Below are 27,529 nucleotides of genomic sequence, written 5' to 3'. Positions count from 1 at the left end.
TAAAAGTTTCAAACTGGGGAGTCCCTGCAAACTCATAAATTGGAATTAATGAGGTGGGGAGAACTTGAAGTAGGCTTCACATGACATCCTAAACAGCCAACCAATGAACCCACTTCCAAGTTTTGACACTTCCTCCTGTTTTAACATTTTGGTCTGTTAGCTCAGTCATCCCCACCACTGCCACCACTTCCGGTCCCAGGTCCTGTTCTAGGTTCCCCAAGTTCTCCTATTCCTTATTTGAACATTTTCTGGGTATATAGTACAGCTTGTCTTTACAAAAGATTTTTTTCTCTTACGTTCATTCAAAAACTTCAGTAACCAGAGTCAAGGCAGACTCTTTAGGTAGTACAGAGTTTTTGCTTCTGTTTGAATTCAGACAGAACTTTTTGGAACTGGCTGTGATTTGAATAAACGAAATCCATGAGTGGCACCATGTAGAGTGGCTCATGCCTGTAATCCCAGCTCTTTGGAAGGCCAAGGTGGGAGGATCTCTTGAGCCTAGGAGTTCGAGACCGGCCTGGGCAACATGGCAAAACCCTGTCTATACAAAAAAATTAGCCAGCTGTGGGGGCACAAGTCTGTAATCCCAGCTACTCAAGAGGCTGAGGTGGGAGGATCGCTTAAGCCTGAGAGGCAGAGGTTGTAGTGAGCCGAGACTGCACCACTGCACTCCAGCCTGGGCAACAGAGCCAGACCTTGGCTCAAAAAAGAAAAAAGCAAAAACCAAAACAAAAGAAAGCCATTAAGTGGGAATAGAGGGCCACATAGGTAACCAGTCTGACCCCAAGCACATAGGAAACACCTCAAGACTGGATATGGGGACAGGGTAGAGCTGTGTGAAATAGCTTCCTGTTTCCTGAACCCTACTGCAGTCCCTGGGAGGTCAGGGAGACACTAGTCTTTACTGCTGACACCATTCAAAACAGCAACTTGAATACAGAATTCCTACCTTTCCTATAAAGGAGCCCACTGGGGTAAAGCTGGGGACCCAAAGGAGATTCAGAGACCCCCATGGACTACGTGCAGCTCAGAGAGGAGCAGGCTCTGCACTCAGCTGGGTTACCAGGAAGCCATCGCCAAATAGGAACAAACTAAACCACAGGGTTCCCGGCCCCTCTTATGAAACCTCAAACATCTGCATCTTGGTATCAACCCTTATACCCCAGTATTAGAAAGAAATATAACAAAAACCAGCCCTCAAACTCTACTAAGCTCTGTAAGAGTTAATGCGGTTTAGTTGGGGGATAGAAGCTTGGGCTCTGGGACGGATTATTTTGGTTCAGAGCACCTTGAACAAGATACCCCTAACCTCGCGAGGCCTCAGGTTTCTTCATTTACAAAGTGGGGATGGTGAGAGTATTGACTGGTAAGGATTAAACCAGTCAACCCGTGCGGATGCTGGTTCTAATGCCCAGCACACAGGAAGAGCTCAGAAATGTTAGTGATTATTCTTCCTTGCCCGTTGCCTTCTTATCTTTTATGCTTACAAGGAAGGTTAATGGGCATGCATAAAGTTACAAATTTCAAATTTCAGGCATATTCTATTATTACTTACTTTACCACCTGGAAAAGCTCAAAATATGCAATTCTGCCTTTGAAATAAGGACAATTTTCTATGGGCAACGGAGTCAGCTCAAAGGAATCCAAACCACATGATAGGCTGTACTATAATCTGGAGAAAGACTCGCTGTGTGTTTACAGAAACGCGTACATTGTGCATCACGTGCAATGTGAATTCCCCAAAGCTGAGTTCAGTGTGACCATACTTTTCAGCTGATCTCAGTGGAGATGCTGACGACTGAAAAAAATCCAGCATGCAATCATGTTCCAAAAAGAAGCAGGATGGGGAAATAACTGCGAGGGTGACTAGACATAACTTACCTCACGACCATGGGACTGTACACTGATAAAATAAAAGAGCAGATTAGATGCTCTCAAAGGACACTTTGAGCTCTAAATTCCTTCTATTTCCCCAAAATCTTATAAAGGGACTTAGGTCTATAGGCAAAAGAAGGAGGACAATAAAGGTACTGGCACACTGTAGCCTTTAGTTTCTTCACAGATCATCAGTGAAATCTTACCTTTGGAGGTAATGCCATCTTCTTTGGAAAATGTATGTCTTTAAAGATACTTTAAAAGTGATCCAGTATCTTAGCTTAAGTTCAAAATAATGTACCCAAATAATAGAATATGATACAGTTATTTAAAAATACTGTTTAGAAAGGGTTTGCAATAACATTTTAAGATAAGCATTTTCACTCACTAACTGAAGAAAAGGATGCAAAATGGGATGCAAAATCTGACCTCAGCTACATAAATAGAGAATCCAAAATGCTGACAGCAGTTGCTTCTGCACAACACAATTAGGGGCAATTTTTTCTTTGTTGTCCTCTCACCCCCCACGACTCTGCAACTTTTTACATGAGCATATATTACCTTTACAATAAGGAAAAATTATTTAAATAACATGAGGCTTAAAATTGCACCAAATTATATTAAAACTCATAGGATTTGCAGAGATTTAAGAAGTCAGGTTTTTACTGGTGGTGGTAAAAAAACAGCAGTTGGGCCCCAATTGCTGTTTCCTGACTCTCATTCAACAAGGTATATACAACAGTGCCTGGCACATGTCAAAATGCCGTCAACTCATCATCACTCAGAAACTGATGAGTCAGGTTGTGGCTGATCCAAGCCCTGTTTCTTCTCCTCCTCCTACTGTCTGCGTTGGGTTGAGTTGTGTTTTTTGCCGCTCATTAGTTTCCCCATGCTGTGGCTTAAGGAGCCAAGCTTGTGTCTATCAGTGTTCGTCCTTTCTTACGGTTCTGGTGACAAGCCTTGGCAAGGGAGAAGCTCAAAGCTTCTGAATAAAGGGATTTGGGGATTATTGGTAGCTTCCAAATCATCCACACGATCCTGGGTCTTCAGGATTCTGGGTACATTCAGGGGCTACATCCAAGAATCTGTACACAGGATACAGGGGAGAGGCTTGGGCATTACTGAGCTGCCCTAGGGAGCCTGGCGGGGCAAGTCAGCTCAAGTTCATCCCTCACACCCTTCTCCTGAGTGAGGGAACTTCTCTCTTACTGGGGGCTTGGGGGTGGGTGTTAATTCCCAAGAAGTTACCATGCCAGTGAGGTATTCCCTCATTCAGATGGTCCGCCTTATTCTCAGGCTGGGACTCTTTCCTGAGCCTCTAGGAAGCCTGACTCACCCCAGGAGCACGTGTCCCCCGCCAGGGCATGGACCCCTATCCGCATGTCTCCCATGTGCCCCCGAATCCTCAGAGAGTAGTCCCCATGTCTGTGGCAGAGGTTGCAAAGTCAGTGTAGCATACGGGATCTTAGTGCAGTCTCTGAAGTCATTCCAGGTTCAAATCCCTGCTCTGCCCCTGTGTGATCTTGAGCAACATCACCCCACTTCCCTGGGCCTCAATTCCCTCACCTGTAAAATGGGAATAGTAGGCCTGCCCCACTGTGGCATGGAGAGGACTGAGTTCGTTAGAAGATACAGAGTCCCTTGGCATCTAGGAAGCACTGCGTAAATGTTAGCAGTCACAAAACAACAAAAAGCTGCCTTTGTTATTCAAACCCTAAAAAAAACAACGAGGCCACACAGGTGGCTTCTGAATGGGTACCCCATACAGACCCTGAGGAGAGCGAGACTTCGGTCAGCCGCGGCCTCCTCAGCAGCGTGAAGCTGCAGCTCGGTCCACTCCCTGGTTGCCACAACGTCGCTAAAAGCTGGCCGGCGGCATGCAGGCTGCTGGGTGAACACGCAGGACAGGCAAAACCAGGCCATCCCATGGGAAACTATTTATAGACGAGTGTTCCTTCACCTCCAATTCACCATGGAGCAGTTTGGTTGGCTCGGCTTTGGGGAAACAGTGTTCTTGTCAAAACACTCGTCAAAAACATCCCAAATCTGAAGAGATAATTGGTGAGGAGGCCCAGAAAGGCTTGACGGAAACTCCTGCCAGGCAAGTGGGTCCAATAAGCCTGACCAGGTTGGTGGAGCTACAGATGTCACCCAGTGACTTGTGTAGAATGATGGATGGGTATTTACCCTTCCCCAGGAAATAAAGCTAACACAACAGGAAAGATGATCAATGTATATTTTAAAAGAATGTGTATACAAACAAACTCCCTCCCATATGTTACTGGGTTTCCTCCAAAGAAAACAGATTAAATCAAATGTCTACCAGGCACTCAGCACTGTATTAGGCTGTGGGAATTCATGGTCCCCTTCTCACGAGGCTTAAAATCAAGTTGGGAAGGCAAGACAAACACCAGTGAAAAGGTGAGGTCTCCAGGCAAGATATTTGGAATGAGCCACAAGAATGACATAGATCATGAGTATTTCAGGAAATGAGAGGGGAGCAAGGTCACCCCAGGCTTAGATGTCATCAAAGAGGAGGTGGGGTTTGAGCTGAGCCACAGCATAGATACATAAGGTGCCGTAAATAAGAGAAAAAAGAAAAAAGCATGTCAGGCTGGAGGTACAGTGTGAGCAAGTGTGGAAACAGGATCAAACAGGAGCAAGTAACTAGGTTTGGCTTGGGGATGGAGATGGTGGGGAATACGTGTGCAGAAGACAGAATTAGAGACTATCAGAAGAGGAAAAGGTTTTTCTGGGTTGTCTAGTAGAACTGTATTTTACTGGTAAGGAAATGAAGGCTCAGAGAGGTTAAGCAATTCACCTAAAGTCACACAGCGAGTTATCTGTGGGAGATCAGTTGAGGGAAACAGATCTACCATTATTCAATTAAGAATCTGAGCTGAGAGTAAATGGATGGCTGCAGAGAGGCCAAAGAATCTCAGTCTTTAGTCATAGAAATGGTGCATTTCCTGACCAGGAATGTTGTTGGAGACCACAGAAGGTCTTCAATAAATGCTTGCTGATGACATTGATAAGATGACCGCTAGATAACTTCAGACAAGTCATTTGGTATCTCTGATTTTATTTTCTCCTCCTCCTCTCTTCCCCTCTCATAAGTGAATAAAAACCTGCACTTGACCGGGGTGTATCCATACAGTGGAGAAAAAATAGTCCTCTGAGATAAAAGTCAAGAGGAGTCTCAAAGGATTTTAGATCTCTAACCTCTCTGTGGTGTGTGTGGGTACAAAGGGCAGAAAACAAACCCCCTCTGTGGGTGGTAAGTGGGCTGGAGGGAAGGAACACCTGTTTTTTCTTCTTTTCAAGCCCTATAATCTCTCATCTCTTTCAAGTTATGAGAAATCAGGTGCTTTGTACATTTCCATGATAAAGGAGCTAGAACTAAAAGGTTACATGTCTTGGGAAGGTGAGTCAGGGTTGGGGTAGGGACCGGACCTCCATTTACTTCACCCAGGTGGCTTATGAGTAAGGAAGGAAAAATATCTTGGCGCACTCCTGGGCAGCAAGGTAGCTGATACTTCATTACATGGCTACGGGGCATTCTTACATACAGAATTCCAGATTTTCTTCCAGGCCATTTCCGGGGGTCTTTAAGGAGTTCACAAAGTTCTTGGTTTGGTCTCATGTATAACCCAGAAGCATTAAAAAAATGTTTTTTTTAAAGCACAAAATATCACCATTAAAATAGACATTTGAAGAAGGCACAGAAAACCAACCTTAAGTAACTGGCCATCTCCAGTCCCCAAGAATAAAACAGTCCTGTTCATTACCACGGTGCCATAAACGGATGTCAGGTCGGAATGGATCAAGGTAGATGAAGCGATTGGTTGGACTCTTTCAGGTTGATCCCCTTCTTTCTGAACATGCACACAAACGCACAAAAAAAATAATAATTTTTAACAACAATACTTCTCATTATACTGATGAAATGTCACTCATGCCCTCCTAGGCAGGATCTCACTTCTGGGCCCCACATATATTTTCTTAGACAAGATTCCCCGGGAGCAACCTTTCATTACCTTGCAAAATCACCATACCTGCCCAACCAAAGAAAACCCCTGTTTACTATGTATGAACAGGTATTGAGTGCCAAAGCGAGCTGGCCATCTATTTAACACCCCCCAGCTGATATATGAAGATGAATTCCACTTTAGTGCCAAGAGACAGCCCACCACTGAATTGGGAGGCAGACTATCTTATACTTGGCTGTTTTCAAAATCCTGCCGCCAATTCATTTTAGCTAGGCGTTGGCTTCTGTGAGGTTAAACACAAACATTTCCCAAGATGTGACACGGACGATCCTGTTGGGTGTGACGGCAGAAAGGAGGGATTCTAGATTTACCAAAAAGGACCACAGGAAGCCCAAAGACAGGGTAGCTAATTCAGGGGGTGAAAAGGCAAAGATACAGTCGTGGACGATGGGTAGGATCGAGCCACAGAGCTAAGGAGGAACCAAGTTGAAGGGCTGGCCCTGGTACTGATGCTTTTAAAGGGGAAAACAAAAAGTCTAACTCCCAACCTGAAGGCATTTAAATTGTCTGAGGTTCTGAGCACATGTAATCACATGATTGGTCCTGATCACTAAATAAAGCCCCTCTTTAAACCCAGAGCAGAGAGAGTGTCGACCAAAATGTCTTTTTCTTTTTTGTTTAAAAGGAATGAAGTGCTTCGTGCTGCGTCCTGCCTTCAACGACAGGAAACTGAGTTTGTTACACAAATCTCTGGAAGATATGGAGCTAGGAAGAGCCGTTGCCGTCTGCAGCTACTGAACACAGTGTGATAGCACACTTTATCTGCCAGAGCTCAGTTCCCAACTGTACTAAGGTTTTTAAAGGCACATTGAAGTTGCAGCCAGCAAACTTCAGTAAGCAACACAGCAACTCCTAAAATCGCCCTACTTGGGGAGGGGGAGGTAGCCACGGGGAGGCTAAGACTTATTAACTTCATTATATTATTGCCAACAGTGTTTATGTCTTTCAATTTATGTCTTATTAAAAATTCATTATTTTTAAACCCACCAAGTTTCATTAACATCTAAACTAAATGGATTATGGGCTAAATTGATTTCTGAAGCCTTTAAAGTGCCGTCTCTATTTCTTTGTTGAGGTTGCGCTGCAAGGAGAAGATAAGCTAGCCAGGATTTGTCCAATGCCCTGATCACTTTTCAAGGAAAAGATGTCATAACCTAAGAGAAGGCGATGTTTTTGCATAAAATATTCTATAGTGAACTCGGTTTAAGAAGATTTGGGGAAAGCTCATTAGGGTTTTTTTTTTTTTTCCTTGTTGAAAGACACTTTTCATGCAATATGGGAAGATGAGGAGCTGTCCTGTGAAAATTGAAGTTAAGGAAAAAAAATTCTCTGTGAGTCTAAGGATTGGAACAATAGATCACTGTTTAGATAGGGAAGCCTCATGACTATGAGCAAAAAAAGAAAAGTCGGATGACCTTTAGGATTAAAAAAATAAGTAAAACCATGCCACACATCTTGCTTTAAAATAAATCCAGAATTGTTCAAACCTAAGATCAGCTGACCATGCCTGTTATTTTTATTAAATATTTGAGCACTGCAGAGAGGCTAACGCGGAGAATAGGGCATCATCTCTGCCTGGATATCCAGAATGTTCTAATACCACTATCTCTGGCTAGAGGACTCCATTCCCTTCATCTCACAACACAGAAAAAGTGATGGATGTGGACTGTAGATTATCTACAAGGACAAGATGGGACAGTGTACATCCAGGTCTGGTATACAGTAGGTGCTTAATACTGTACCTGTCCTAATTCACCAAGAACCATGGGTAGCCTTTAGTGAGGTGGGATGAGAGATCCTGTTTGTGAAAGGCTGGATCCAAGAAAACAGAGGCAGCTCAAAAGCTAAAAGGGAACAAGGAAAAATCTGTCCCAAATTACCATCTCACCTTTCCTGGTGTCCTTCTCTGATTTCTGGCTGCCCTCAACAATTGTAGTTTTTTTCAAACTAAATCCGGGATCAATAGTATAGGTAACTGAGGCGAGAGGATTGCTTGAGGCCAAGAGTTGGAGACTGGCCTGGGCAACATAGCAAGACCCCCATCTCTACAGAAATAAAAAATTAGCCAGGTATGTGGCACACACCTGTTGTCCCACCTATTTAGGAGGCTGAGACAGGTGGATCGCTTGAGTCCAGGAGTTCCAGGTTACAATGAGCTGTGATTGAGCCACTGCACTCCAGCCTGGACAACAAAGTGAGACCCTACCTTAAAAAAAAAGTAGCATAGGTAACTGGTGCAGCCATTAAATCAACATTCTCAAACTTGAGAGAACACCTGGCACTTGTTTACATTTGAGCTTGGTTCTCACACACTGTGTGACCTGGGCAATTAATTTAACTCTGTTAGGGGTTAGCTTTCGAAACTATCTAATAAGGCTGATGTGTCTGATTGGCAGGGTGGTTACGAAAAAGAGATTATAATAGGAATAATAATAATAATAATACCAGCTCACATGTATTAATACTTACTGTGTGCTACTTGAAGTATTTTATCATCTTACCTAATGAAGGCAGTATAGCATAGAGAGCCAGCCAGACCACCTAAGTTTGACGCCTGGCTCTGTCACTTTCTAGCTAAGTAATTTTGTACATGTGATTTAATCTCTCTGTGACTCAGTTTTCTCCTCTATATGATGGAAATGATGATAAGAGCACAGACTTTTTATGCCACAGACTTTTTACGAGGACTGGACGAGTTTGTGTGTAAGCCTCAGTAAAGCTTAGAACAGGTTTGGCACATAGCAACACATAACCCATGCTTGCTATCATTACTTCATTTAAAAACACAAGTTACTGCCACACCCATGGCAGTTATTTCCTCTTTGCCAAGAAGAACCCTAATTTTGTTCAGATAGCAATGAACCCAAGCCTGGTGGAAGCTATCATTGGGCCAAGCCAAATGGCAGCTCCATTCTCTATTGCCAGACACTGGCTTTCCTAACCCTTAGAGCTGAGGCTGGTCATGTGGCCCAGTCCTTGGCAGGGAGATGTGAGAAGTCCACTGGAAGGATTTCTGGGAATAAGTTTCCTCCTTGATAACAGAAGCCTCTTGAGGAGAACTTTTGCCCTCTTCCCTCACTTCCTCCTCTGGAATACAGTTGTGTGATCTCATCATGTGTAGACTTGTGGCAACCATTCTGTTTCCAGGAGATTCAAGATGAAGGATAGAAAGCAACATGCTAAGATTGGTGCAGGGAAAAGAAAAGAGATTCTACGTTCCTGGAGACACCACTGAGCCGCAGACCTTCAACTTTTAAACATTTTACTAAGTTAACAATAGTTGCCATGGTTTAAGCCACTGTTGCTTGCGTTTTCTGCTACTTGGAACCAAAAGCAAGTCACTGTTTAAGAAATGACAATCACAACTTGTTGGAGCGGACACTAAACTGCAGTTCTTCCTCAGCTGCAGGGACCAGGATGTGGACAAGTGCTTGCTCCTCTCACCAGCCCGGAGGACCCTGGCCACAGTCAGGATTTTGCAGCCAATTACAACAGCGAGCCTAGAAGAAAATAGGAGAGGAGGCTTGGACCTCATGAAAACTCTAGGGGCTGCTCTGGCTGAATGGAAATGGATTCTTTTGTGCTGGAAGCACACAGAAATGGACAGGTCCCTGTGAATGGGTAAAGGAACCCTTTGAATGGCTTTCTTATGCTTATTGCAGCAAATGAAAACAAAAGAAAGACAGGCTCCAGAGAAACGTCCTCACAAAAGTGAGGTTAATACCCAGGGAGCCAGGCAGAAGAAGGGGGAAACAGTGCAGTCAGCCCCCTGTGTCCAGAGATTATTGTTTCTCTCTTTTTTTCGGGCCTATTTTCTAACTTGCCCTTCTCTCCCCTTAGGGCATAATCGCTAATGTTGCTCTCAGCCTATTCTGTCTAGTTTATTATGTGTAATTTATTTCTGAATCCCAGCCTCTGCTTGTTCGTCTGTGTGTAACAAGGTTAATGCATGTAATGATGCTTTTGCCAGTTCTGCCTTTCATGACAAAATCCAATCTTGATTTCACTCTAAACCTTGTCTCCCCTTTGGGCTTTCTTGGTTCCCTCAGAGTTGTCACTCTGCTTCTCCTTCCTGCCATGTCTAAGCATAACGTCACGCCTACACGTTTGCCGGCTCTAAGAGGGAAACTTTTCTCAGTTGGAGGAGAAAGCTACCTTGGCTCAAACGATGTTTGGGCTGAAAGAGAGAAAGAGCTTTGGGCCTGATATAGCAAACTGGGACCAAAGCTCCTGAGGTGTGTGTGTGTTTGTGTGTGTACGTGTGTGTGTGTGTGTGTGTGTGTGTGTGTGTGCAGGGAGTCATGCGCATATCATGAGGAAAACAATTAGACTTCTTTGCAGCTGCTTCATATGATTTTTCATGGACAATATATACTCCCCCACTGTGCCCTGCACAACTGCAGGGGGTGCCAATCATGCATTCCAGGATGTGAAAGGCACCCTCTAGAGCTGAGCCACAGCTTGGCCCTGCCCCTACCATGTGAAAGATGGCCTGGCTCATCGAGGTTCGGGCAGGGTGCTCACAGCCATGCTCCAGCTTTTGCGGCATCATCGGGAGGGAATGGGCACAAAACTGGGAGATGGAAAGGACAACTATTTGCCCAAGTTGGACGGTGATTTTATTAGCCAGGAAGGCTCGGGTTGCTTTTCTCCATTCTAGTGTATACAGTGTTGACCGGGATCTGACTAAGTTATGGCAGCTCTCTGATCGTCTGAAAGAAGAATTTACACTAGGGACTCAAATGATCAAAAGGTTCAAAGTGTGCTTAGGGACACAGCTGGGCAACCTCTAGACCAGGCAACATCGTTGGTGTGCAGCACAGCCGTGGGAAGCATGCAAGGTGGTGAAGCTTGTATTTTACCTCCTTCTACCCTCTCACCTCCCTCCAGAGGCCCCAGTGTCCCCAGCCACCCAGGCCATCCCACCAGCAAAGTCCCACTCTCCAAGATTCATCCTTCCTTCTTCCTGCTTTATGTCCCTTCCCCACCCCCACCAAACCTCCTTCTCCTCCCTATGGCTAATTTCAGTCAATTACTTATAAAAAGACGACCTGACTCAAATAATTCACAAAAAGATATGAATGGCAGATAGTGTGAAAACTGCATTTTCCTAGATTCTTTTTTTTTATTATTATTTTGAGACAAGAGTCTCGCTGTGTCACCCAGGCTGGAGTGCAGTGGCACGATCTCAGCTCACTGCAACCTCCGACTCCCGGGTTCAAGCGATTCTCCTGCCTCAGCCTCCCGAGAAGCTACAGGCGCCTGCCACCATGCCTGGCGAATTTTTGTATTTTTCATAGAGATGGGGGTTTCACTATGTTGGCCAGGCTGGTCTTGAACTCCTGACCTCATGATCCGCCCACCTTGGCTTCCCAAAGTGCTGGCATTACAGGTGTGAGCCACCACGCCCAGCCCTAGGTTCTTAGAATTGAAAGAGACTCAGTCCAGCAATGTTTTTCCAGGAGGAAACAACTGGCATTCTACATGGGATGGCTCCTCATTATGGGAGCTGTCGTGTGTGATGCGGAACTTCTAGCATTCCTGACTCCTGTCCACAAAGCAGTGCCCTCCATTATGTTGACTACTGTGAAAGTCGCTCCCCAACATTCCTGAACATCCCCTAAGTAAATGTCATTGTCCCCTGTTAAGAACCACTGAAATCTGTGACATGGTTTCAGAGTTGCTGACAAATGGTTATCTAGACTTTTCTTCCCTCTGGCCCTGCTCCCCATCGTGGTCAACGGCACCACTAATCACCCTCGACTCTTCTCTTTCTGTCACTCCCCACATCCAATACATTAAAAATCTCAGTCGAATTTCCCAATAATCTCAAATTCACCTTCTCTATCTCTACAGGCTCTATTCAGCCCAAGTGTCCATTCATTCCCCTCCCGATCTAGTGCAAGAGTCTCTTGGTGTCTCCCTTTTAACTTTCAATTTATTCTCTGTCCAGTAGCCAAAGTGATCTTTTAAAATATGAAACAGGTCCTGTTACTCCCTTGACTAAAATTCTCCAATGGCTTCCCATCACAATGCTAAGAATTGAATCCATGTGCCTCCCCAGGCTCTCCCTGAGCTGATTCCTGATGACGTCTTCACGCCCATTCCTTGCCATTCTTCTCCTCCTGCACTCTGCTTCTGCTCCCCAAGTCCAGTCGCTTTCTTTCAGACTCTTGGACACATTACCACCATCTTTCTGCCTCAGGGCCTTTGGACTTGCTACTTCTTCAAGCCCCACCCCCCTTCACTCCCTTGTAGGCTGGCTCTTTTCAATCTGTCAGGTTTCAAGTTGAATGTCACCTACTCGTGGACACATGACCGTAGCTCTTCCCGTTCCTGCCTCAGTTTTTATTCTGAATCACAGCACTCCATTTATTTCCTTCAAAATACTTATTATAACTATTGTTTTTAAAAACTTACTCACTGACTCCCAGTAGACTCCATCTTTATAAGATCGACTATCTCCAATAGTATTGTATTCTACACTTCGAATGCAGCAACCACCTCAGCATCTGGCATGGAGTAGGTTGTCAATAAATGCTTATCAAAGGGATAAATAAATACATGGGTCAATGTTTGAATACTTCCAATCAATATCTCATCAGGCAACTATGATACATTGATAAGTAGGCCTAATCATTACTGAGTTCTTTAATTGAGCCAAGATTTGTCCCTTGTAAATACTGGGCCTTGGTTCTGCCTTGGGGAGCAATAGAAAACCATCCCAGACCTCCCATTACCATGTAAATTGGCCTTCTCTGAATTTCACATCCATAGCTCATTGATAGCTTGTAAGAGACAGTTCTGGGTCTCTCGCCATCTCAGTCCATGAACAGTCAACAGATTCACTGTACTTAAGATGTGCCTCTAAGAAGTAAACAGAGTACTTTAGGTGTGCTCTGACCAAAGCAAATAATAATGGGATTGTCCTTTCCCATGATTCAAATGCATATTTTTAAGAACACGCCCTATCATTGTGTTCTTTCAAATAAAAGTAGCTGATGGTAGCATGGAAGAACAGAAAGTACAAGTGATTTAGAGTAAAGAATATGTGGTTTCAAGTTCAAGCTCTATTACTTATGAGCTGTAAGTGTTTAGACAGTCATTTATCCTTTCTGAGCTTTCTCTACCCACCCATCCACTCATCCACCCACCCATCCACTCATCCACCTATTGTTTATGGAGCACTTGCTGTTGACCAAATACTTGATCTGTAAAATACAGATGGGAACAAACTCCCTATTGTCAAAATAAACCAATCGAATGAGTTTTGAAATAAAATGCAAAACTTTGCATTTCATGTCATTGGTTTCTGAAACACTTGGTAACCGAAATGAATGGTTAGAGTGGGGCTCCACTGATATCCACAGTTCATGAACAGAATTCAGGGAATCCATGAAACTGGATGGAAAAAAAATCTTTATTCTAGGGAGCTCTAACTGGAACTTAGCATTTCTTTTAATCACGGATTCAGGCCACAGCAGTATTTACTGAATCTGTGACTTTGTCACCAAAAGAAATCAGATATTTTCATATTATTTGATAGTTGTTGCAGATATCTCAAAGTATCATTTATGCTCATCTCTACTTTGAAATTATGGTAGTTACTGCCTCTAGATCTTGCTATTGAATGTGTTAAAATATATTACTATACCTGAAATTGAAAAAACATTTTGATAGAGCGATATGTTAATATATTACGTCTATTTTGCAATCCAATGTTTTTATTTCATGCATTAAAAAACATTATTCTGTCAGGGGGTCTACAGGCTGCATTAGAGGTCTACAGCACAAGAGCTCTGCAGGGTTACGAAGAAACATATTGCTACGTGCGGGGGCTGACACTAGGTGACACCTACAGCCACCAGCTGCTCTAGGCTATTCCCTCCTCTATTGCCTCAGAGAAGCAAGGCTTTGCACTCGGAATCCAATTTTTAAAAGGGGTCAATGATAGAGAAAGGAGCCTCAGGAGAAGACCAAGGGGCGATGATCAGGAACAGCTGGTGTGTTAGGTAACACGCTTCCTCAGTCAGGTTGCGGGGAGACAGGGGATGATGAGGAATCCTGGCTCAGTGGGAAGGGAGTCAAAAGGAAATACTCTTCCCTGTCGCTGCCCAGCTTTTACTTTTCCTCAAAACAGAGCTCCAGTGTCAACTCCTCTTGGACACACTCATCTCACCATGCTATGATCACTATCTTCTCCACCAGATGAAGAGTACCTTCTTTCCAGTTCTAGAAACACTTACTGAGGGCTCACTCACCATGTGTTAGCCAACCTGATAGATGCCCGGGAAAGAAAGATGAGCCAGACCTGGCTTCTCCCCTCAGTGCACATATAGCCCAAACAGGGATGTGTGGGGTCCGACACAGGGCCTGGCACACTCTAAGGTTTATGGAGCGGATCCCCAACTCCTAACTTCATTGCCAACTCCCTACTTAGCAACTCTTTCTGGATGTCCCAAGGCATCTAAAAATCAACAAAAATTAAACTCCTCCTCTAATTGGTCCTCCATGTCTTAAAAACCTATTTCACTTCATCCCTCCTCTCCATCCTCATTGCTGCAACCTCAGTTCAGCTCTTCAACGTCCCTCAGTTGAATGATTGCAATAAACAAAATCCATCTGTTTCTCTCCATATTTGTCACCACTGCTCGTGGCCAAGGTGACATTATTTCTTGCCTGGACTACTGCAAGAGCCTCCTGCAGGTTTTCCTTCTTCCACTGTGGCCAATCTCTCATCCATTCCCCACAGGGCAGCTGTTATTTAGGAATTCAAATCCAATCATTTCACTTCCCTTCAAAGGCTCTCCTGTGCTCGGAGAAGAAAATCTAATCTCCTTCCCATTGCCAAGGAGGCCTGTAGGGTAGGCCTGCTGCTTCCTTCTCCAGCCTCCTCCCCTCATACTCTCCCCTCTACCTCCCTAGCCTCAACCACACTAGCATTTTGCTCTCCACAACCACCAAGACCAGGTTGTTCCATCTTTGAGTCCTTGCACATGCCCTCCAGTCTGCCAGCAGTGCTCCTCCCAGATCTGCACAGGAAACCTGCAACCGGCCTTTCTTATCTTCCTGGTGTCAATTCAGCCTCCTTAAAGAGAACTTACCCCAACACCCGCACCCCCAAACACCTCTGCTACATTACCTGTTTAGTGAAGTGCCTCCATGTCTTCATCTTTAAAATGGTAGTAATAATACAGCCCATTTTGTAAAGTTACAGTGAGGATTAGATGAGTTAATATTGGTAAAGTGCTTAGAATAATGATATACAGTAGGTGCACTGTAAATTTTAGCTATCATCTTAATGTAAAAGTAACTATTAATTTGCCAAATGTTTATTGTCTGCCCTATTTACCATGATATAAATATCTCCACACATTGCTTGGTGCATAATAGGAGCTCAAGAAAGTATTTGAACAAATGATAGTCCTTCTAATAAGGTGCTTTGCCTCCAACCTTATTGCAGCCACTTTATCTTCTGAGTAATCTTTCTAGAACACATTCAGATTGTGTCTGTTTATAATCCCGCTGTTGTACTCCATCAACCTTAGCCATGGTTTTCACACTCTGCTCTAGAAGTTCCTTGGAGATGCCTCAGGGACAGGCCTGGATGGGGTGTGGCAAGTTGTAGGGCTCTGGAAACTCCCAACCCCTGCTTCCTCCCGTGTTCCCAGCACTTGGTAATTGGTCTTACAAAGAGAACCATGTCAATGATAATTTTTCTCGAGAGACAGGGTCGTGTTATGTTGTTCAGGCTGGATTTGAACTCCTGGGCTCAAGCGATCTTCCTGTCTCAGCCTCCCAAATAGTTGGACTACAAATATGTGCCACTACACCTGGTTAAGATTTTTATTTTTATTTCTGTAGAGATGGGGTCTTGCTACGTTGCCCAGGCTAGTCTTAAAACTCCTGGGCTCAAGTGATCCACCCGCCTTGGCCACCCAAAGTGCTGGGATTACGGGCATGCGCCAACTGCTCCCTGCCTAATGATAATTTTCTAATCTTTTTCTCATATGGAGCTTCCGATTGATAATTTATTTTAAAGGCAAGGTTTGGAAAGTCTAGAGGACCAACCATCAGGATAAAATCCAACCACCTTTGCCTGTCTCATTAAGCCCTTCACCATCTGGACCTGCACACTCATTTCTGGACATTCCGCAGCCTGGTGAGCTGCTTATGGTTCCCAGGCTTACTCAACTTCCTGCTTGTGCACAAGCTGTGCCTTCTCTCTAGAACTCCCTTCTCTGCCTTCTCCACTCAGCTTCAAGATGCAGCTCAAGCATGACCTCTCTGAAGCCTCCCGGATCCTCCCAGGCTGAGTGTAATGCCTCTTTTTGGGACTTCCACAGCAGCTTTTGGTCACATCTCTCTTGCCATGAGTATCGGACTGTATGGGAAAGGTTTGTTTTACTCTCATTCTTTCTATAATAGCAGGAGTCAACAAACCACCACCTGTGGGCCAAATCTGGCTTGCTGCCTGTTTTTCAAACGGCCCATGAGCTAAGAATAGCTTTTGCATTTTAAAATGGTTGAAAAGAATCAAAAAAAGAATAACTCATGACAAGTGAAAATTACAGGGAATTCACATTTCGGTGTCCATAACGTTTTAATGGAACACAGCCCTGCCTGTTCATTTATGTATTGTCCACGGCTGTGTTCACACTACAGCAGCGGAATTGAGCAGTTGTGATAGAGACTGTATGTAGCCTGCAAAGCCGAAAATATTGATGATCTGGCCCTTTACAGAAAGAGTTTGCTGACCCCTGCATAACAGCATTGACCAGGGTGGTGGGATGGAAACAGGGCCAAATCCCCCTAGTAACTTCTCTAAGGAAAGCACTATGTGTAGCTATTGAACAGACAATCCAACCAACATGAAAATCAACTCCTGAAACTGAAAAATGAATGTCACAGTTCTATTTGTTTTTGTGATCACATAAAAATTAGCATTTCATCAAGATAGAAAATCAAAACTAAGAAAAATGATAAGCACATTTCATAAAAAACAGTAAGAAAACCTACCACTGCCATGGCCCCACTTTGATGAACAGGTTAGACCCATGCTGGCCACACACTGTTCCCAAGTCGACTTTGGGGTTTCCCAGTCTTCATCATCTGTGTGCCAGTGCATGTTTGGGAAAGGGAGTGGTCATCAAAAAACTTAAAGGGAGGCAGATTTGACACTATTGTATGCTACTGTAGTCAAGGTGTTGGTCTTGGTGTGACTCTTCCGCCATCTTGTTCTAAGGGAATCCACCTGCAGTGCCTGCTGGGGACAATTGCATGTTTGATCCTTTTCTAGTTGGACCAGGGGCCAGCACCTGCCCCAAGGGTTACAAATCCCTACACTGAACTCGGGCTCATCATCTGGTGTGAAAGATGGACTGGACTCAACTCTATCTCTCTCCTGGCAACTTGGACTAAATAATACAGAAAGTCATTGCCAGGTAGTAGCCAAAGCCAAAGGTGACAGGCTGTTAAGATGTACAGTGGGAGGCAAATGTGCTGGCTTATGCCTATAATCCTAGCACTTCGGAAGGACTGCTTTAGCTCAGGAGATTGAGACCAGCATGGGCAACATAGCAAGACCTCATCTTTACCAAAAAAAAAAAAAAAATCAGCCTGGCATGGTGTTGTGTGCCTGTAGCCCCAGCTACTTGGGAAGTTGAGGTGGAAGGATCGCTTGAACCCAAGAGTTTGAGGCCACAATAAGCTATGATTATGCCACTGCACTCCAGCCTAGGTGACAGGGTGAGACTCTGTTTAAAAAAAAAAAAAAAAGAAAAAAGTTTCTAGTGTCTCTCCTCCAGGAACCATATTGTTTAAGAAATGATTTCATTCCAATTAGGTGGGCGTGATAGCACCTGCCTGTGGTCCCAGCTACTCAGGAGGCTGAGGCAGGAGAATCGCTTGAATCCAGGAGGAGGTAGTTGCAGTGAGCCGAGATTGTGCCACAGCACTCTAGCCTGGGCAACAGAGTGAGACCCTGTTTCAAGAAAAAAAAAAAAAAGATAGACAGTGGGGATCAAGGCAGGCCCGAGGCATACTCAGGTGGGAGGGAGTAGATGTTTGAGGAAGCAGAGGAAGTCATTTGGTAGGAGGATGGTGCAAAGCAGCTAGGCTAAGTCATGTTAACAGGGAGACTAAGGAAGGAGGATCCATCATTTGCTGATGCTGACTGAGCTCCTTTAAGCTGCCTTGAATGTGGAACCACCTTCCAACCGCATATCAAGGAGACCGTCCTAACACTATTAGTGGTAATGATGGTGATGATAGTAAACACAGACATAACATTTACTATGAGTCAAGTAGTTAGTAGTATTCATTCTATACTTATTAACTCGTGAATCCAGACAATAATCCTAAGAAACCAAGAGGATCCCTACTTATAGATGAAGAAACTGAGGCACAGAAAGGTTGAATAATTTGTCTGCAGTCCCACAACTGGTAACTGGTAGCTTTGGTCCCAATTGACCTGGTTCCAGTGACTGTGCATATAACCATTACACAGTATTGCTTTTATTCCTAGATTCCCACGTAATTCCATGTGTTTCTGTCCACAATATCCCTCATCCCTTTTATCTGAGCTTACTCAAGTAGATCTTTATTCCATGCACCCAACTGTACATGACTAGGATAGAAATTGGTATCAGGAGGCCGGGCACGGTGGCTCACGCTTGTAATCCCAGCATTTTGGGAGGCCGAGGCGGGTGGATCACGAGGTCAGGAGATCGAGACCACGGTGAAACCCCGTCTCTACTAAAAATACAAAAAAAAACTAGCCGGGCATGGTGGCGGGCGCCTGTAGTCCCAGCTACTCGGAGAGGCTGAGGCAGGAGAATGGCGTGAACCCGGGAGGCGGAGCTTGCAGTGAGCCGAGATTGCGCCACTGCACTCCAGCCTGGGCAACAGAGCAAGACTCCGTTTCAAAAAAAAAAAAAAAGAAAGAAATTGGTATCAGGATTGATGTTGTAAAGAACGGACCCTTGGAGAGAAGGTCTGGTGTGTGGAATTGGTTCTGGTGTACAGCACAATAGAAGACTCTAGACATCCCCCCTGTATCTGGGAGTGAAATACAAATAAACTGTTATATGCAAGAGTGAAGGAGCTAATTAAACTATGGCTTATAGGTTTTTGAGACTCAGACTCTAAGCCCAAAAATGGCAAGTCTTTAAAGGGCTTTCTAGGTATTGCCTTTGATCAGTGAGGAGGGAATAAGGAATATCAGAGTGGTAAAATGTGTTGGTTACTTTACTTTTTATGGCCCTAAGTAAAATGCAAGGAAAAAATATGCAACAAGTTCCTATCCCAGGTGCCTCAGTTGGAATACAAGGAAAATTGTTTTATCTTACAACAGTGGTTCTTAAACCTAAGCATGACTTCAAATCACTTTGAGAGCTTGCTAAAATACAGATTGCCAGTCCCACCCCAACCTCCAGAGCTTCTGATTTAGTAAGTCTGGTGTAGGGTCCAAGAATGTGCATTTCTAGCAAGTTCCCAGGTGATGCTCACACTGCTGGGCCAGAGTCCACACTTCAAGGACCACTGCCTACAGCATAAAGCCCTTTCCTCTCATAGTTGAAAGGCAATCAAAAATTACACCATAGAAGTTCCAACCATGCTAGGTTTCCATGGTCAAAAGTAACTCTCAGATTGGCAACACCAGAAGCCAGGTATTCCAATGAATAGAAGTACTTGGGAAGAGCTGAAGGAGTGAAGGACACCATGTAACCTAAAACTAAGGAAGGAAGGGGCTCTGACACATCAGGCATTAAGAAAAAGACAATGGTTAAGGGAGTATGAGGTGACCAGACTCCCAGAAAGTGTTGCTGCTGAGTATAGAAAACATTTCCAACACGATTCTCTACGATCCTTCATTTATTCATTCAACAAATATTTCTGAAGTCCCAACTACATACTGGGTACTATGCTACGTATGGGGGATTCGATAGAGAACACCTTTGAGATCATGTATAGGCCTGCATGCTCAGAACACCAATACTGTCTAGCAGTTCACAGTTAAGAAACTACAATCCTGCCAGAGTCAGAACTTCAGGTGGTCACCAATGCAAACCTAGAAACTCAACTCATAACTAAGGATTCTCTGCTATCCTATGCCTGTGTCCACAAAAAGCTGGTCTTAGCATAGCAGTTGTAAGGGCCTAGCTTGCTCCATACAGGATAGGGTTGACATCAGGACCTAATGTCCATGGTGACAGACTGTCCATGGCAGTGGACATGTACACATTATTGCATGTAGTAATTATTTAACCCTTCGTGCTTTGGTTTCTTTATTTATAAGTGGGGAATCCCATTTCCTTGATAGCAATATTCTCTGGATTCATGAGTTAATGTGTATAGAATAAGCACTACTTGACCCATAGAAAATGCCGTGTGCTTTGGATGTCTTTACTATCATCACCATCGTGATGACAGTAATAGTAATAGGATAGTAATAATAATAGGATAGTAATAATATATACATATTATATATCTATATATAGATATATAATATCTATATGTAATATAGATATATTATCTATATATATAGATAATAATAGTAATAGGATAGTAATAGTAATAGGATAGGGCTCCTTAATATAGACTTGTAAGGTGGCTAAAAGCGCAGGTCCTAGAGCTGGACCGCCCAGGTTCTAAATCTTCTGCTATTTTCCAGCTATGGAACCTAAGAGAAGCTCTCTGGGCCTTAATTTTCTCATCTCTAATCATCATGACAACTATAGTCCTTGCCCCATACGGTGAATGAGAATCAACAGAAAATAAGGCATGTAAATTGCTTCACACAAAACCTGGCCATAATAACTATTCAGTAGATAGCAGCTATGATTGCTTTCCCCCTCTTTCTAAGTGGGTGCTGTCACGGCAATTGTCCTTTTTGAATCCATTTTTCCATATCATATGTGTATATGAGGGTAAAATCACCATCTAGTCTATAGACTGCAAAATGGCTTGAAAAAATCATAACAGAAACTGGAAGAGAAATAAACATCACAGGAACACTGCGGATTTTGAGGTCAATAGGCTGCATCGCCAAGTGGAACTGGGATGTCACTTCTCCACACATGTTCCTTGGGTTGCTGTCTGTTGGACAGCATGTGGGCATTCTGTGGTTGTCTGCATGACAGTTAAATTACGTCAGGCTTTAGAATTATATAAGTGTGGAAGAAGGGGGTATGTCCCCCTACAAAGGGTAGAAGGAACTAGAGAACAAACTAGAATGACCTAGATTCCTGTGGACCAATACTATAGGAAAACATACCACCTTCAGTGTCTACAGAGGGGTGGCTGCCATGTTTAAACCAAGAGTGACCTCAGAACCCAACAATGGTGGCCAAAAAAGTCTGGAGCAATCAGACTCCACACACTCAAACACAAACACTTTCTGCGGATCACGCTGGTGTGCCACATTGGTAGTGAGAGTTCAGAAAGGGAGGAAGTCAAATTAATTAACTTGTGCATAATTAAAAATATTCATTTTTATACTAATCCAAGCACAGGTATGTTATAAAAAAGAATAAAAAAAGGGAAGAGACCGCATGAAGTTCTAAAACACAACCCAAGATTAGAGGCATGTGCTGCCTTCTGAGGTTACCCTCTAGCCTCAACCCCACATCCCAGGGGAGGTTGTTTGCTGCCAATTTAATTAGGGGACCTTCAAGGGAAAGTTCAAGAAACCCTGGGGTGGTGGGAAGAATAGAGACATAGACGTCGGAAGACCTGGATTTAAGGTGGAGGGCTCTGGCACTTATCTATCTTGAGCAAGTTGCTTAACGGATCTTTAGCCTCCTCATCTGGAAAATGAAATGATCCCCATAGAATCAACCTCAGACTTGATGCGGGGCTCAAAAGAAATAATACATGTGGAAGTGCTATACAAATATCACAGAAGATTATTAGAGAGAGAGTCTACAGAAATCGGTTGCCTTAGCACATTTGAGAGCTGCAGTTCACCTGCTACAGTTGTGAAAGTGGATTCAAAGTTGGTGGCAAGGCAGAAAAAGTAATGGTCCAGTGTGTAAACAGCTGAGTACACACTCAACGCGCAAGCATCTCGTAAATTACTCCTTAGCAGAAGCTGAAGGGGAGGAGGATCAGTGATAAAGAGATAAGAGAACCAGGAAGTGGGAAAATAAAACCCAGTCAGTCCTGTCACTTTTCTACCTATGGCTGATTGAAGATGGAAAACAAAAGCCAGCTAGGAAGAGAGGGAGAAAGAAGGCAAGCAAATCCAGCCGCTTGTGCCTTGCAGGCTGTGGATTACTGTTAAAATTACTGTGTCTTCTCTAAAGAAATCACTATTGGAATCTATTGAGGTTCCCTCTAGAGTGTTTCAAGTCCTGCTCCTGTTTTAGGCACCTATAATTCAGCATGCCTTTTCAAAAACACGTTCAAGACCTGAAAACAAAATGCAGAACAAATGCAATCAAATGACATCATTCTTCTGAGTGACAGCCAGGGGCACACCGATCCCATGACCCCATTACACAAGGTTGCAACCTGCTATTGTCCTTTCAGGGGCAAAATCAGTGGCACCCAGCACAGAGCATTGCTTACACTAGCAGGCATCAAACAAATATTTGTTGAATTGAGTATCTTCTCTACCTATTTAATAGGTTAGAAAATTGTCAGCTTTTTCATCAAAACTACCACCCTTTTTCATTCAAACTCCTCTTGAAATTCAATTCCATTAAGGCTTTTCAATGCATACTAGCAGCAAGGAATTTACTTAAATGAAAAAAAAAATGCAAAACTCCAAGCTCCCACCTGTGCAGCCATGACATGCTATTGTTTGAACCAGAGTATATTATTTAACTTGGCTGACAAGCTCAAGGGGTAGAGACCCTGTCTTTCAGAACACACAGCTCTGAGCACACTGGGAGTTCTTGATAAATAGCAGCAGCAAGAAATGCTGTGGAGGGACCCATTTTAATTATTTATTTTTCCAGTTCCAGATTTTTGGCAGCATGTGTTTATCCCTTGCTTGATTTCCAAGGGGCAGCTCTCTCGCAGAAGCTCCCGTAAAGATGGATAAACAGCTCCTCGACTTCCTCTGCCACTGCCCCTCCCCATCCCGGCACAAGCAGGAACACCTGATTGAGCCAAAACGTGGATTTTGAGTGCATTCAAGATGCTGGCTGGGTTTGGAAGGGAACTGAGTCTTCCAGGACCCAATAGGTGGAGAGACGCAGTCAAGAGAAATGTTTTGGCTCCACACATCGACACAGCTGTCAGATGGCAAAGCTTGGACTTCCACCCTCGTTACCTGCTGTGGGCCTCTGAGCTGGCTTGTCATTAACCCCAGAGACCAAGTGTGTCTAAAGCCTGACATAAAGTAATATTTCGGGGGTACTTTCAAGTCTTTCAACAGAGAAGTAGGAAACGATGATTTTACCAAACTTAAACCATTAGATTATAAAGATCTAATAAAGACAGGAATCAAATATTACATTATATGTGTACGGCAACAGTAAGTCATTTAGGAGGCAAACGTGTGTTTTTACATATTTTTAAAAATTATACCAGTAACAAAATGAAGGCATTATGTGTGTGTCCCAGCACACAGCTTAACAGGCAAAGAAGCAGCAGCAAGTGACCGTTCTAAGAAGCCTTGCAAAAGACCTCCTGGTTTTTTTATCCCCGGCTCATAGGGCTAATATTTGGTAAGATGTGCTTTGCAGAGAAAGAAGGGGGTGGGGGAAGCTGTCTTTCTATACACATATTAATATACCTGGGAGCCAACGTGCCCCTGTACCAACACATTTTCCAAGCGGTGACTTCTCCCCTTCCTCTCTGACTCATTTTGTACCAAAACAATGGCAACACCTGTAGCCGTTAATTTCTGCGCTTTGATTTTTGTCCAGTTATAAAGGAGGCTCCCAGCAGGCTCCCCTCTCAGGAGCCATATGTGGAGTTGATGTGCCAGCCGCCTTGGAAGGGAAACGGCCTCCGGAGAAGTGCACAATGGCTCCATAATCCCCATCAACTGGACCCTCTTGAACTGCCTCTTTATTTTCCAGTCAAAGAAATGCCAATCTCAAGATGAAAGCTGTGGCTGCCCTGGGAGCCCAGGGGAAACCTGTGTCGCTTGCCTGGTTCAGCCCAAGGGTGGTGACTCTGAGTCCCGCCATCTAGTCTCGCAGTCTGGAGCCCAGAAACTGCCTGTAGCACCCCCAACACTTTCTCTTGCGCTCCCCTCTAGGATGAGGCTTTTACCACAAGGCCACCTCCCGCCCAGCCTCTCCCGGCGGCTGGCGACCACAGCGCACCCTGAGCAGAGCCACGGCACCGCCCCCTCGCACCGGGTCACGCCAGGGGTTCGGTTCCAGCGCGAGCCTCTGTTGCAGGCTGGCATTTCTCCACGCTGAGCGGGCTAGCAACTCTTCAGACCACAGCACTTGCGTTGCCGGCGGGGGGCGGAGACAGGGGGCCACAAAGGCTGGGGTGTGGCAGAGAGCCCTTTAGGTTCAATGGCTTCTCTGCCGAGGGCACTGTGTTGCTAACTGTTGACCAAGAGGGTCAGACCCACACGCCTGCTGGGACTACACAGAAGGGGCACAGAGAAGTCTGGAGAAGCGAATGGGAAAGAGGGGCTGCGCGAGGAGACTCAGCCCCAAACAAGCGTCCCCGTTTGGACAGGGAAGGATGGCACTGGGATGCAGCCACTAGAGTTTTGAGTCTAACTCCAACCCTCCCCGCCCCCCTTTTTACACTCTCCCTTTGGGGACCTCAGGCCGTGCTCCAGGTCTCGGGGACCGTCCGAGAGGAGCCTTCGGACGGCCGCCCGCGGTGTGAAACTGAGACCTGGTAAACAGGATCACCGGGCTCTATCCCCGCCCCGCCGCTCGCCCCCAGCTCGTTCTGCCTCGGCGGCGGCGGCGGCTCCCTGGCAGCAGCCCTCCCCGCCGCGCCCCGGGGGCAGGACTTACGCAGTGGCTCTCGGCCGTCTTGAAGTCCCAGCTGACCCTCTTGGCGCGCGCCTGGATCTCACTCATCCTGAAGAGGCAGAGCGCCGTGGTGGTGGGGGAGCGCCGCTCCTGGCCCTCTCCAGCGGCCGCGCTGAACACTCCCGCCCAGACATCCAGGGCCTCCACTAGGCTGGAGGAGAGGAGCAGGCGGCGGCCGTCGGGGTGGCCGTGGCCGCAGTCGAGGGATGCCTGGCCCTGGAACAGCACCTCGGTGCTCTGCGCGATGCGCGCCATGCTGGGCCAGCCGGTGGCAGCGCCGCTCGTGTAGTTGTAGGGGTAGTAGGGGAAGTAGATGCTGCCGTTCCAGAGAAAGGCGTCCACGAAGTGCAGGCTGCCCGCGCCCTCGCACAGCTTGAGGCGGCCCAGCTCCTGCGTGGCTAGGCTGCGCCCCTCCGTGTCCTTGAGCGCGATGGCCGTGTCGTGGTCGGATGCCGCAGGGTTGCAGCGGCTCGCCGTCTCCGGCTCAGGCAGCACGTAGGTGGCGGCCACCGCCAGGTACCAGCGGTTGTTCAGGCCCGCGCGGTACACCACGCCGGCCGTCGAGCCCTGCGGGTGGCACGACACCACCTCGGTGCCGTTGCGCAGGGAGCTGCGGCTCAGGTTGCCCAGGGGCCGCACCTCGCAGGCGCCCCGGTCGAAGGTCCAGCCGGTGAGCAGCAGCCCCCCGAGGCCGGCCGCCCCCTCGCGGTAGGGCAGCAGCAGCTTGCTGAAGCTGCTCCCGGGCCGGGGCCGCGCGGGGGGCGCCAGCGAGACCGGCTCCGTGCAGTTGCCTGCTTGGTCCCGGTACAGGCGCGAGAGGCTGTGCTCCAGGCTGTAGTCCAGCTGGTCCAGGCAGCTGCCGCTCGCCACAAACACGCCGTCCTCCCTGCTCGCCGCGATGGCTCCGATGGCTTGCTCCGACCGCCACACGGGCTCGTCCGCGCCCCGGCTGGGAGCCGCCAGTGCTAGCAGATAGGCGAGCAGGGGCAGCGGCGCTGCGGGGCGCGGGGGGCGCGGCGGCGCCTTCCTCCGGGAGACCTCCATGGGGCTGGGGGGGCCGCCCCCGGGCAGGGCGCGCGGCGGCGACGGCGGCTCAGGCGCGCGGCAACGGAGACGCGGGCGGCGGCGGCGGCGGCTCCTGCGCGCGCTCGGGCTGCCGCGGCCGCCCCATCCCCGCAGCTCGCCCGGGAAGGAGAGCGGGGAGGGCGGCGCGCGGCAGGCTCGCTCCGGCAGCCTGTGCAGCAGCGGCGGCGGCAGCAAGCCCTGCGCGCTCCGGCACCGTTTCCTCCTCGCCCTCCTTCGCCGGAGAGTTCCTGTGTGCAGCGCTGGCGCTCGCGGGGAGGCGCGGAGGGGAAGGGAGGGGACGGGCGGAGAGGAGCGAGGCGAGCGGGGAGGGCTGGAGAGGTTGGGTGCGCTTGTGCGTTTCACTTTCCCATTGTGAAAGTGGGATGCAACTGGCCCCCTTCCTCATCCTCTTCCTCCTCCGCCCTCCGCCTCCTGCCCGCCCTCCCTCCACGCCCATCTCCCCTCCCCTCTTGATTCGGTGAGATAGGGAGGAGGGAGGTCTCGTAATTTGGGTTACTGTGTAGGTGGCCTCTTTCATCTATTCATAACAAAGCTCAGCCGCCCGCCGCGGCCGCCGCGGCCGTCACCACCGCCCCCTTGGCTCGCCTGGGGCTCCCGGGGCGCGCTAACGGCGCACGGAGCGGGCTCCCGCGCCCGTCCGCCCGCGGGGCTGCTCCAACGCCCGGTTTTGTTTACGACAGCAGCCGGGTCGGGGATACGCCAGGCGCGCGGAGCGAGGATCCAGGGTGCGAAGGGGTTGCAGCTGAGGCCCCGGGCTCGGGCCACAGGGCTGCTGCGAGGGCGGCTGACAGGTGTGGAGCGGCGAGAGGGAGGCCCCGGGGAGGCGCGCGGGAGACGTGGCAGAGCCGGAGACTCCGGGGACCAAGGCGCCCCTGTGACAGGGTGTGGGTTTCCCCGGGTCGCATGAGTGAGGTGGCAGAAAGGCAGGCGCCACACTCTCGTTCTGGACAATCCCCGGGGCCAGAGCGCCCATATTTGCAAAGGTTCTTTAATCTCCCTTGGCAACAGAGTCCCAGACTCTCAAGCCTAGCACTTGGAAAGTTCTGCTCACCATCTAACCTAATGAGCGGGGCTAACATTTACTGAGCACTTACTACGTGCCGGGTGTGCTTGTAAATTCACCACATGGGTTAAGACTCATAATTCTCATAACAGCCCTATTAATTAGTGACTGTTACTGTCATCCCTACTTAGTAGTCCAGGAGAATGGTTATGGCAAGGCTACGGAACGTGCTGGCATTCTACTGCTGGTAGATATCAGAGCCGAGATTCGAATCCATATCTAGCCCCAGAGCCTCTTACATACCTGGCTCTAGTTAAGTGCCACCTGTGGCCATTACCATAATCTCCTAGAGATCATTCTCCGTAGTAAGACTGAAAAGTTCCTCAAGTTAAATGCACCAACCAGCCCCGCCCTGCCTTCTACTATTAGACCCAAGTACCCGTATTTCCCTCGAGGCTCTCCATCTGTCTCATCATTACCCACTTTTATCCTTTGGACCCCCGGAGGGTCCTCATCCAGAGGGTGAATAACAAACAGCTGGGTTGCCCCCACAG

At 46.8% G+C, this 27,529-nt stretch overlaps 1 protein-coding gene across 1 annotated transcript in view; it reads right to left on the bottom strand.

Moving 5' to 3' along the window:
* Positions 1-26,033, bottom strand: part of PLXNC1 (plexin C1) — a 117,521-nt gene extending 91,488 nt beyond the window's left edge. Inside the window, exons 1-2 of the mRNA XM_032170910.2 lie at positions 24,869-26,033; positions 5,610-5,750 (exon numbers count right to left, since the gene is read on the bottom strand). Coding sequence (XP_032026801.1) covers positions 5,610-5,750; positions 24,869-25,930 — 1,203 coding nt within the window. The 5' untranslated portion in view covers positions 25,931-26,033. The remainder of the gene's footprint in view (positions 1-5,609; positions 5,751-24,868) is intronic.
* Positions 26,034-27,529: the final 1,496 nt, after the last annotated feature.

Source organism: Hylobates moloch, unplaced genomic scaffold (assembly GCF_009828535.3).
Source record: "Hylobates moloch isolate HMO894 unplaced genomic scaffold, HMol_V3 SCAFFOLD_12, whole genome shotgun sequence".
NCBI lineage: Eukaryota > Metazoa > Chordata > Mammalia > Primates > Hylobatidae > Hylobates > Hylobates moloch.
This window is presented reverse-complemented; position numbering and strand designations above follow the sequence as displayed.